The sequence below is a fragment of the Perca flavescens genome, chromosome 18, assembly GCF_004354835.1.
Source record: "Perca flavescens isolate YP-PL-M2 chromosome 18, PFLA_1.0, whole genome shotgun sequence".
NCBI lineage: Eukaryota > Metazoa > Chordata > Actinopteri > Perciformes > Percidae > Perca > Perca flavescens.
In genome coordinates this window covers 20,778,112-20,790,067 of record NC_041348.1, presented here as the reverse complement: position 1 = coordinate 20,790,067, position 11,956 = coordinate 20,778,112, and the positions used below count along the sequence as shown (strand labels likewise).

Genomic DNA, 11,956 nt, shown 5'->3' with positions numbered 1-11,956 from the left:
TCAGTATAGAAAATCAACCCTCAGGCCAACGGACACTTTGCAGAAGCTTTTCAGAGATACTTAAAGGGATGTACAAAGTGATGATTAAATGGTGGGTGCCTTGTGTTTGATTCTCCTCTGCATTACAAAATAATAAAGCTACAGCAAATGAGAGCTTGTGAAGACATTTCTTTTGCTTTGAGTGCAAACCAGTTTACTTTCAATACAAGTTTGACATCACCAAGTGATCCTAATAAAGCAAAAAAACAAGAGACCCTTTATCTTTATATACATAACTTGTGTCCGATTGATACTTATTATGTTATTGATGCTTATTTGTTTGAGAAATGCTATGAATTGACATCATAAAAATGCATGTCTGTTCTAAAAGGGGGAAAATGGGTAAAATGTATTCTCACTGATTGAACATGTATTGTGTCTTGATAACCCAATAAAGATATGTATGAAAAAGAAATGCATGTCATTCCAACAAAAAACTAAACAAATGTGTAAAGCCTATTCCACAAAAGTAAAATCAAGTGTTTAAACTCCAATACAAGTCTCACTGCATATTCAAAGGACACGTTATGTCCACCTACATGCCACAAACACTAAGTCAAATCATAAGCTGCGTTGCTCAAGGCCATGCAGCAGATCAATAACAACAAGCCTGAAAAATACTACGTCTATTGAGAAACTTCCCTTCTTATCTCACATCTACCCCGGTGGGGCGTTTCTCGAGGGGGTTATTCCCGGGTATGAGCAAAGAGGAAAACACGTTGGAGGAATGAAACAACAATAAGCCCATCTCCACCCACCAGAGCTCAAGAGCCCACCCTCCGGAATTCACAAGCTTTACCCCTACCCCCAATCCATCCATCCCAGCCCCCGCGCAAAGGCCTGTTTTGGAAGATGCTTGTAGAGGAGGCCTCTGCAGTGGCCATAGAATTACTGTTTGGGTCACAGGGTTGGATACCAGTGTCAGATGTTATCCACTCACTCATATCCTGACAGGACCTTTCTGATTAGGACAAGTCAGTGGAAATCCCAGTAGTGCAGCTCACTGACGTGTGCAAGCTAATGGCGAGGAATAATTTAGATATGGGTGGCTTGGGTGTGCCTGTTAGTCAAAGGAAGCAACTGAAATACCAAAACAGAGATTAGTGGAGATTTAGAGGTACCTTAACTCAATGTGAACACCTTTAAACGGCTGAGAAAAATCTTGTTAATGTGAGCTGAAGGGGAAACATCAAATAAGGTGTTTTCAGGGGACAAAGTCCTTAATTAAAGCTTCACTTGAACACATAACTTCTTTTCTTTATATTAGTTGTTTGTTTTATAATAAACACCAACTAGATATCATCCATGGATACATTTTAATTGTCTTTATGCTACAGGATAAGTTTTCAAACTTGTTTTAACTTCAGATCTTTCCCCCCACACTTTTTAATTTGTGGAATACAGCATGGACTAAAACAGGCACTTTTCTTATGAAGTTTTGGAAAATAAAAGTTAGGGATCAACACCTTTGGTTTACATTGTTGTTTTTTATAATAAACACTAAATAAAAGGCTTATTTAAGCCATCTTTTTGTTTGCCTTTATGCTGCAGGAAAAGATTGTTTTTAAACTTGTCATACATTTTTTTTTCTCCACTGTTGTTGTGTGAGTGTGTGGAATAGCATCAAACACAATGGCAACTTTTTATATAAACTTAGGGAACTATTCCTTTTTAGATGAACTGAAGACACAAACATTAGATGTTTGTTTTAAAATGACCACCAACTAGAGGTCAAACTTTTGCCACCATCTTATTTATCATTTATCATGTTTTATAATAACCACCTGGTACAAGTTATACTTTGGCTATACCTTTTTATTCTGCAGGATAAGGTTGTTTCCAAACTTCAAACTTTACTTTAGTCTTTTTTCCACATTTGTATTTGAGGAGAAATACATTTGAAGAGTCCTTTTTCATATTAAGTTCTGCATAAAGTTATGGAATTCATATTTGTAACATAACTATTCACTAAGATGAACTAAAAATAAAACTTGTTGGGTTTATTTATTAGTTGTTTATCGTATAAACAAAACCCACTTAAAGTCATCCTTTTCTACCTTTTTATTTGCCGTTATGCCGCTAGTTTGAGCTTCAGATTAATCTTTTTTCCACATGCATATTTGTGGAAAAGAGTAACGCATGAATGCATGAACAAAAAGAGCAACTTTTCTTATGAAGTTCTGCAAAAAGTTAGAGAAGTCAGATGTCTATGAATTGGCATATTTCTAAGATCCAGTTATAACGTCGTTATTTTGTGATTTCAAAAATGAATAACTAGCTTTGATAATAATGGCATGAAACATTGGTAAGGGTAAGCTATTTTGGCAAAGTTAAATATAAGATTTTGATGTAAAAAAAAAATACTATACTGCCTGTATGACAAAATGTCATCCACTTATGATTAAAATGTTATAATAGAAATGAGGTACATTACTTTTTGTAACTATAACAAGAACTGACTTGTGCAAACCCTTTAAAGGTGAAATGGAATTTAGATTTAGAATCAAGACAGTGTGGAAGTATTCTGGTTTGGTCTATAACATTTGAATATATTTATAAAACACAACATATCAGACATATATAGGCATATATAATGATGTTTTCACAGGCAGTCACAATCAAACTTGTGTATGCTAGATATGTGGTCTTTTAACTTAAAGACTTAAAAAAGAGAAAACATTTAAAATATACAGTATATATATATATATATATATATATATATATATATATATATATATATATATCCTTTCTAATAATGTAGGTGATTGTTTGCTGCAATGAACACCAACAGGAGGCCATACATTATATTTAAATACTATTTTCTTTTATCTATCTCTACATGAGATGGGTTTTTAAACCTACTATTCAAACAATCAACTCTTCAGAAAGAGCCATTAAAGGAAAGTGACTGCAAAATGAAATCAGTCTGAGATGTACAGGCAGTTAGTTGTTTTGACCATAAGAGATAATTATATGAGCATTTAACCTCACCAGCACGAGCAGATTCCTGAGCTGTTTGAATCCCAACTTTCTGAGCAGACTTTGGACTCCATCACCCCAGCTAACCTCACCCAACCCCCACTGCTCACCCTGAAGGCTCCCAGAGGAAATTTGCTTTTACCCTGCTGCTGTCAATGCAGTTCAAAGGGTTCATTGGGTTGGTCTCTCCCTTTTCTCCTTTCTTTTTTTAGTGAAGGTGTTATTTTTTTGTCGTTTTCTTCATGCATTCCAGCCACCAATCCTTCACCTTTTTTATATCCTGTGCAGGGAAGTGTAAACAGTGTTGGCAACGCATCTCCTCTCAGTTATTTTTCGACAACTTTAGAGTATGAACAAGAGGACGGCTTTTACATGAAAGGGGTGATTGTTCTTTTCATATTTTTTTTTATTAATTTAAAATTGTAAACACAGGCCAATATGGCTTAACTTAGTTTTAAATAACATTCTTGGAGATTTCTGCCTCTATCTCTGTAAAAGAAGAAAACAATATTGTTTTCTGTTTAAATTAAGTTCTTTATTGGGCATGTCTATAGATTTCGTTATGGGATATTTTGAATCAACGAAAAACATGACACAAGTCTCACAAAAGCGCATCGATATGTCCCATGTGCTCCATACTTGACCACCAAAGTAAACCAAAAGCTTGTAGGACATGTTCTTCATTTCCTCGCTTCATTTGACAACACAATTAGCATTAAATCATTCGTTTAAAATCAGATGTAATATTTGTGTTGATGCAATGAATGTTTTGTTTTGTTTTAAGATACTTTAAATCCGACCCATTTTCAAGAGGCTGTGGACAATTTTTTTTTACCACGTCTTGAACCAGCAGGATGATTTTCCTTCAGTTTGAGGTGGGCAACACCGAGAAAAAAAATACGAAAATTTGTTGGGTGGGTAGATCCCGGGGTTTTAAATACTTTTTTTTTCAATCCGAAAAGGTCTCCTCCAACAGGAGTAAACAGGGTGGAAATATGTGAATGAAATATCGGTGACGTCAGAGAGAGGGGGGAGGTTTGGAGAAGAAGCGCCTCTACAACCGGTGCGCCAAAAATTGCGCACAAATGGGACAACATATCCGCGTACACTTCTCCAATTCTCTGTTTTATTTTTCTTCTGCTCGGATTCGACGGGTCAGTACTTTATTTGCCTCTTCTTGGGTTCATTTAACCTTTTAAATGTTTCCATTTGTTGATCACCTACACTGCAGCATATGAATAGACTTCTAACCTAATGAGCGATGCATTTCCTTAAAAAAATATCATGCTAATATCCCTATAATATTCTTAGAATAAGTCTGAGATGGCAGTGATCCATTACGTTTTGTTTTAATGTTCGTCTTCGATCTCTTCTTTTGTATTATGTCCTTATAAGGATTAGTTTTGATTTCTTTGTGCCATTTGTTCTTAAACAATAGGCTTCAATATAGGCATTTGCGCGTATTTTTTACTTCATAACTTTATTGAATGGGTATATGATCAAAGAGCCGATCCATCACTTTCTCATGTTGTTAGTAAAAGCCGGTCATTTCAGGTCAGTGGTAAAGCAGGTTGTAGGCTACAGCTTCACAGGGGTGAGCTGAGCGAGGCTGCAACCACTCAGTGCTTCTTTCTGGACATCTACAGAAGTTGAAGAAAATACTCATCAAAAGTGACTCACCTGTAGGAGACGGAGCGGACATCCTCCTTTTTTTTTCTCCTCCGTGAATTTAAGAGGTGGCAACGGCAGAGCAACCGTTTCTCCCGGTGTCCCCTTTGATGGAGCAAATGTGGGGGGAAAAAAGTCGAGGTTCAGCCTGCTGGACTTGAAGCCTCCTGACGCTGTAGTTTAAATGACATGTTTAGGCTGACTTTAACCTGGCGTATGAAGCCAAAGTGACCGGCTGGAATCAAAGAGATTTTCCATGGATGAATATTTTATATAGTGCACTGTAACATAAGCTGCAGCAGGGTGAGATAGGGCAGGCAGATTTTGTTTTTAAATGTGTCACCAACAGATTGCTGGGAGCCTGTGGCACACATCTGGAGAATCATCTCCAAAATGATCTATAGCCTTTATGAGAGACATGTTTCATTGTCAGCTCCCAATTTTTCACAAAAGGTTGCTTCTGAGCTCAAAGGCAGTCAATCTACTGCTTCTCAGCATTTTTGCATTTATGAGAAAGACTTCCAGATGAATCGGAGGGAGAGTTTAGCTACACAAGAAGCACATTTTTTTAGTTGGTTTTCTTCCCAATAGCCAAGATAATGATAGGTCATTGGTAAATTTAAAAGCAATCTGCTGCATGCCTTAGAGCTTTATCATGGCTCTTCAAACCATGTGACATTCTTGGCCTCCCCCATCATGCCCCCAGCCTTCCCCCATCTCTTTCTCTCTTGTTGATAAAGATCCATACTTCACATCCCCCACCCAGCTTGTTCACAAGCAGCATTCAACTATTTAGAAAACCTGAAAAAAAGATACAATTCCCTTCAAAGCCACGACAATAAGTCATTTGACCTGATCACACATAAAACATGATTACAAAAGGTCTCATACCTTAATGTAAAGCCTAATACCATAAATGAACAACCCCAAACCTTCCCTACTGATCTGACATCTGCTCTTCACTCACTCAGCCTTCTGTCCTTACTGAGCAGCACAAATAAACTGTTCCCAGACCAGTGATTGGGAGTCGATTACACCAAAGAGTCAAGACAGAGAAGATTGAAATAAATAGCGCCACCCAAAGGCTCGCCACACACGATCCTGTGATAGATAGATAGATAGATAGATAGATAGATAGATAGATAGATAGATAGATAGATAGATAGATAGATAGATAGATAGATAGGCTGACTGACATCACTTATTTATATAAGGTCCACACTTTTCTATTTTTAACTTAAGCTATTTTTACTGTAGGCCTATAGTTAGACTTTACCAATTTATATATTTGACTACAATGTTGACTACTAGTACTATGTGTTTTTTTAAGGAGTATACAGGTCTGGAAAAAACGATATAATAAAAATAGACATAATGACTGAAACATCCCTAACACGTAGGTTAAGGGCCTGCTACTTGTTTCTGAAGGGAAACAAACAAAATAATAATAATAATAATAATAATATATATATATATATATTATTATAGTTTTGGTGCAGTTGTTTGTCCTTCTTATCCTCTTAGAGTGCAGATTTCAACTACAGAAAGAAATAAGTGAAATTACAACTTTTATAGCAATAGGCCTACTAGTTAGGCGATGTAACAGGGAGCTATTTCATCACTGCTCTTCCGCCGAGTAGTATAGTTCCCCAGCGGTGGCTAAGCGGCGATTTCCGGTTGGCGGATTAATATTTCAGTATGGTCCCAGGTGTGTGCTCATTGGGTATTTTAGAACGTCTTCAAATGTGTCAGCCAATAAGAAATTAGGACCCGTCCCAGCAGTTTCACCAGACATAATAGGACGTATGGTTGATAAGAAATATTACAGGATCCGTATTAAATGTGTTAAAAGTTAAATTTTAGAATCTATAATGTTATAGTCTATACCTAGGCGTCATGAAGTCTGTAACATACGCAAGCAAATCAGCTGGTCTGTACTCGAATGGACCACCAGCTTCGGTTTAGAGAATTGTAAACAAGGTTTGCTTTTTAAAAGTCTGCACATCAGTTTGCAGTCCTATGTAGGACTACAGGGTTGGTTTGACAGGACTGCCAAACGCCCTCTGGTGGTTCACTACTCTTTCGTGCACGTGCACACACGCACGCACATGTAGGCCTGCATTACACAGGCCTACATACATTTTTTTGTTTAGTTGGGAGATGATTAAAGGGAGATTGGGCCTTTGCTGATTATCCTCTTTATTCTTTCTTGTCAAGGAAGTGATCAATCTACACAGTAGCTGTATTGTGTATTAGTTATGCCACCTTTTGTTACCAAATCCTATTACCTTGAATTTTGTATTTCTGGTCTGCATGGGGCTTATTTTTTTTCTTTTTAGAAAATTATTTTTAGTAGGCCTAAATGTAAGTGAAATCCCACATGCATACCCTGTGTTTTGCAAAACCTGCAAAGACTTTGAATTGTTCACTCATGAGCTATGATGTGAAATGTTTAAGATGTATTTAGTCTATTTTAAAAAAATAGCTTCTTCTTTTTTTTGTAAATATTATTTAGTCCCCCCCCACATTCGTTTACTCTGAAAGTTGTTCAGTGAGTCCCAAAAACTAAAGTTGGGGAACAAGTGGATCCATGTAGAGCTGGAAAGTTAAAGAAGATAATTTCGTTTTAAATTATGAAAGAAAAATGTGTGATGTGTGATTGAAACCTCTTCATCTCTTGCACTGCATTTAGTTGCAGATTGTTTTACTGGATCATTTTACAAAAACAGTCACTTTAATATTGTGGAACTGAATAATCTGAATATTTTCATGAAATTATTAAAATCCCAATCTCAAAACTCAGCAAAATCAACATTTCAGTTTAGATTTTTTTTTCCACTTTCATCCAGATGTTTGCCAGAAAATAATAATTTATCTTTTCAACCTTCCTAATTTCCACTGCCCTGGTTTAAACAAAAGAAAAAAGATTTATGTGCATTTCACTTTTTCTTGGGCTTTCACTTTTCACTTTTTGAATGACTTATAAGTTTATTTTACAAAACTTTACTGAGAATTGTGCATTTATTTTACATAATGTGAAAGTTTATGTTCAAATAAAAAGGTAAGTGTGTTGTGTTCATTCTAAGAATCTATAGATCTTTTGCTCAGACACTTTCATCCTCCTGAATTCTCTTTTCAGGGTTCATGTTGTAGTTGTCCACAGCTGTGCAGGCCTAACAGCCTTTTCTCACATAAGTGATTGAAATGTATTTTGAGAAAATGTCTTAATAGAAGAAGAAAAAATGAGTGAAAATGTGACTGTTTTAGTACATTAAAATGGTAAGTTAAAACAATTTGTTTTCTAATTACTTTTTGTTTACAGTTACAGTCAATGTTTGCTATAAATCAAACAGGAAGGTGTGAATTTAAAAATGAAAAATCCATAAAATACATGGAAAAAAAGTTTGCCCAAAGTCTTTTGCTGAATTTAATTTCCACTCTGAAATGAGTTGTGAGTAGGAAAAAGTCAGATTGAGAACATGTAATTTGTCTCTCAAAAGTATCTGCACTTTAAAATTCCCTCCATGAACATGAAAGTGGGACATCAGAGAAGATCTAAAACATGAAACATGTATGTTGAGTAATCCATACGGGTCCCTCTGTCAGACCACCCTCATTTTCTACTATTGCTGCTCGTGTTGGTCATTTTCAGAGTGAGTGCCCCCTGGTGGAGAGCCAGGCACTTACAGCTTCAGGTGCTCTGTTGTCACTTCCCATTTTTTGTGTAAACAGGGACTTGTCTCACAATAAAATGCTTTGGATGAATTAAATACATTTAATATATGTAAATTAAATTAATTGAAAAGATCCAGTTCTCTTTGTTGTGTAGTTTAAGATAATCATGAGATAGATGTGGATACAAATTTATCAATTTTGTGGATACTAATTTATCAGTTATCCATATCATCAGTTTACAGTCAAATCTTTTTGTTTTGTTGTCAGTCTTTCTCCACATGATGTAATTATTAAACTCTTCAAATAATGGGCAGGATTAATCACCGTTTAAAAAGTTGTTTATTGTAGTTGTGGCATTGTGTTTTGTTCCCTTTAAAAGGCAAACAATCAGCACATGTCAAGAGGTAGAAATAATTATCAGTCTGAAATAAATGTGGGGACACACACACACACACACACACACACACACACACACACACACACACACACACACACACACACACACACACACACACACACACACACACACACACACACACACACACACACACACACACACACACACACGATTTGTTTTTGCGAGTTTCCGCACTCACATCCACGGCAATACTGTTGACTTGTGGGGTCATTTGCACTATACTTGTACATGCTGGGCGCCATTCAATGTCCCACAGTCTACATTCTGTGCACTAACGTAAAATAAATAATATGCATCATGTTTAAGCACCCAAAGGACGCAAAAACAATGTTCAAATAAACCTTTGCCACTTCAACCTCATGACTGTAACTGCTGATTGGCTGATTACTGTAACCGTGAAAGTACCCCCTCCCTTTACACACCCATCACTGACAATGTAGTCATTCTTTGTTTCATTAGGACTACAAACTTGGCCTACAGTACAGGAGAGGGTACGTTATCTGTGAGTGCTGCAGCTGGGGCAGATCCTGAGGAGTCTGGAACAGGCTCACACGGAGAGGGACAAAAATAGATAAACACAAAGACAAAAATAAAAGATGTAGTGATGGTGGCTGGGTAAAAACGAGTTGAAAGATCCGCACTGTGTCGGCGTGAAGTTACAAAGAAAGTGTGAACAGCTGATGATATGAACAGTATTCAGAAGATGGCTTGAGAAAAGGAGCAAAACAAAAGAAAACACACACACACTTTAATGGGAGGCGCAGGTTATTTGACCCAGGAGATGTTGAGACAGCGAGCGATAAAGGCGTAGGTGTCGGCCACCTCCTGGATGACCTTGCTGGTGGGCTTGCCAGCGCCGTGACCTGACTTTGTGTCCACAAGGATGAACAGAGGGTTTGTCTGCTTGGGGCTGCGGCCTACGATGTGCTGCAGGGTGGCGATGTATTTGAGGGAGTGGAGAGGCACCACCCGGTCATCGTGGTCCCCTGTGAGCAGTAGCACCGCAGGGTACTGGACCCCGTTGCCTTCTGGGATGCAGATGTTATGGAGCGGGGAGTATCTGGCAAAGAAGAGCAGTGGGAAGGTGCAGAGTTCAGATTACAACACGCATAATGCACTAAAGTGTGTGGGAAGTGTCGGGAAATATAAACAAGCTGTATGTTGGTTAGGGCTGAAAATAATCTGCAGTTTATATTCTCAATTTATCAATTAATCTTTTTGTCTGTCAAATGTCAGAAAATGGTGAAAAGAAATATTCCCAGAGCTCAAAATGGTGCATTTAAAATACCCTGTTTTGTACAAATAACAGTCCAAAACCCCAAAATACAAATTTTACTAACAAATATGACAAAGAAAAGCAGCCAATTCTCACGTTAGAGGCAGAAACCAGGGAATGTGCGACATTTTTGCAATTAATCAACAAATCATTTCAGCTTGAATGTTATAGGAGAGTGTTTTCCAGTGAAATCAGTCACTTTTAAGTGAACTGCCTTGATAAAATACTTTGATGTGCCTTCATATAGAAAACATTTAAAAAATCTTTTGCCAGTGGGTGGGTAAGATCTTCTTGGGCCTTTTCATAAATTCAGTGCCAAAGTATACAGAAGAAAAACTAGCTGCTGCTTTTTGCCTTCGCAAACGTAGCCAGCTGCAACAACATCCATTAGATAAGGCTTTTAATTTAATGTGCAATACCAATATCGTTCATACAACTTAAACTTAAAGACAAATGCAGTCAATATTTGAAACAATAGGTCTGAGTTAATGCTATGCGTCATGCTGAACATTTAGTAGAAAAGAATGTTTTATGAACTAAGAACCTTTTTATTCTCAACCAGTTTTTATTTATTTATATACAGTGGGGAGAACAAGTATTTGATACACTGCCGATTTTGCAGGTTTTCCTACTTACAAAGCATGTAGAAGTCTGTAATTTTTATCATAGGTACTCTTCAACGGTGAGTGACAGAATCTAAAAATCACATTGTATGATTTTTAAGTAATTAATTTGCATTTTATTGCATGACATAAGTATTTGATACATCAGAAAAGCAGAACTTGATATTTGGTACAGAAACCACTTTCATCTGGCTTAATTGACAGATATAATTAACTATCACTGTTACGCAGACGATACCCAATTATATCTGTCAATTAAGCCAGATGAAAGTGGTCAGTTAGCAAGACTTCAAACGTGTATTGAGGATATAAAATCCTGGATGACCCACAATCTCCTGATGTTAAACTCAGACAAAACTGAAGTTATTGTGATAGGACCAACGCACCGCCGAACTTCGTTTTCGAAAGATATAGTTACTCTGGATGGTATTACCCTGGCCTCCAGCACTACTGTCAGAAATCTAGGAGTTATTTTTGATCAGGATATATCCTTCATCGCCCACTTAAAACAAACCTCAAGAATAGCCTTTTTCCATCTTCGTAACATTGCCAAAATTAGGAATATCCTGTCTCAAAACGATGCTGAAAAACTAGTCCATGCATTCGTTACTTCTAGACTAGATTACTGCAATTCCTTATTATCAGGTTGCCCAAATAAGTCCATTAAGACTCTCCAACTGATCCAGAATGCTGCAGCACGTGTTCTGACGAGAACTAAGAGAAGAGATCATATTTCTCCTGTATTAGCTTCTCTGCATTGGCTTCCAGTGAAATATAGGATTGAATTTAAAATCATCCTCCTGACTTACAAAGCTCTAAATGGTCAAGCACCATCATACTTAGAAGAGCTCATAGTACCTTATTGTCCCACTAGAGCACTGCGCCCCCCAGAATGGGGCTACTTATGGTTCCTAGAGTCTCTGGAAGTAGACTGGGGGCCAGGGCCTTCAGCTATCAGGCTCCAGTATTGTGGAACCAGCTCCCAGTCGGGGTTCGAGAGGCAGACACCGTTACCACATTTAGGAGTAAACTGAAAACCCTCCTCTTTGATAAAGCTTATAGTTAGGGGACGAGGAGTTGAAGCGCCCACCTAACCCGCCCACTGCTTCTCCTCGTAGTCATCAGTTTTTTTTTTTTTTATACTGTATAACTAATAATCGAGCGAGAGTAGAGGGAGGCGGTCCAGTACAGCCCGACCCGGTTGGGGGGAGTTCTAGCCCGACCAGGCACCTCTCTTTAACCTGCCTCTCTTAAGTTATGCTATTACAATTCTAGACT

At 37.5% G+C, this 11,956-nt stretch overlaps 1 protein-coding gene across 1 annotated transcript in view; it reads right to left on the bottom strand.

The window, feature by feature from the left end:
* Positions 1 to 8,864: 8,864 nt before the first annotated feature.
* prep (prolyl endopeptidase) overlaps positions 8,865 to 11,956 on the bottom strand; it is a 13,960-nt gene continuing 10,868 nt past the window's right edge. Inside the window, exon 14 of the mRNA XM_028605107.1 lies at positions 8,865 to 9,839. Coding sequence (XP_028460908.1) covers positions 9,545 to 9,839 — 295 coding nt within the window. The 3' untranslated portion in view covers positions 8,865 to 9,544. The remainder of the gene's footprint in view (positions 9,840 to 11,956) is intronic.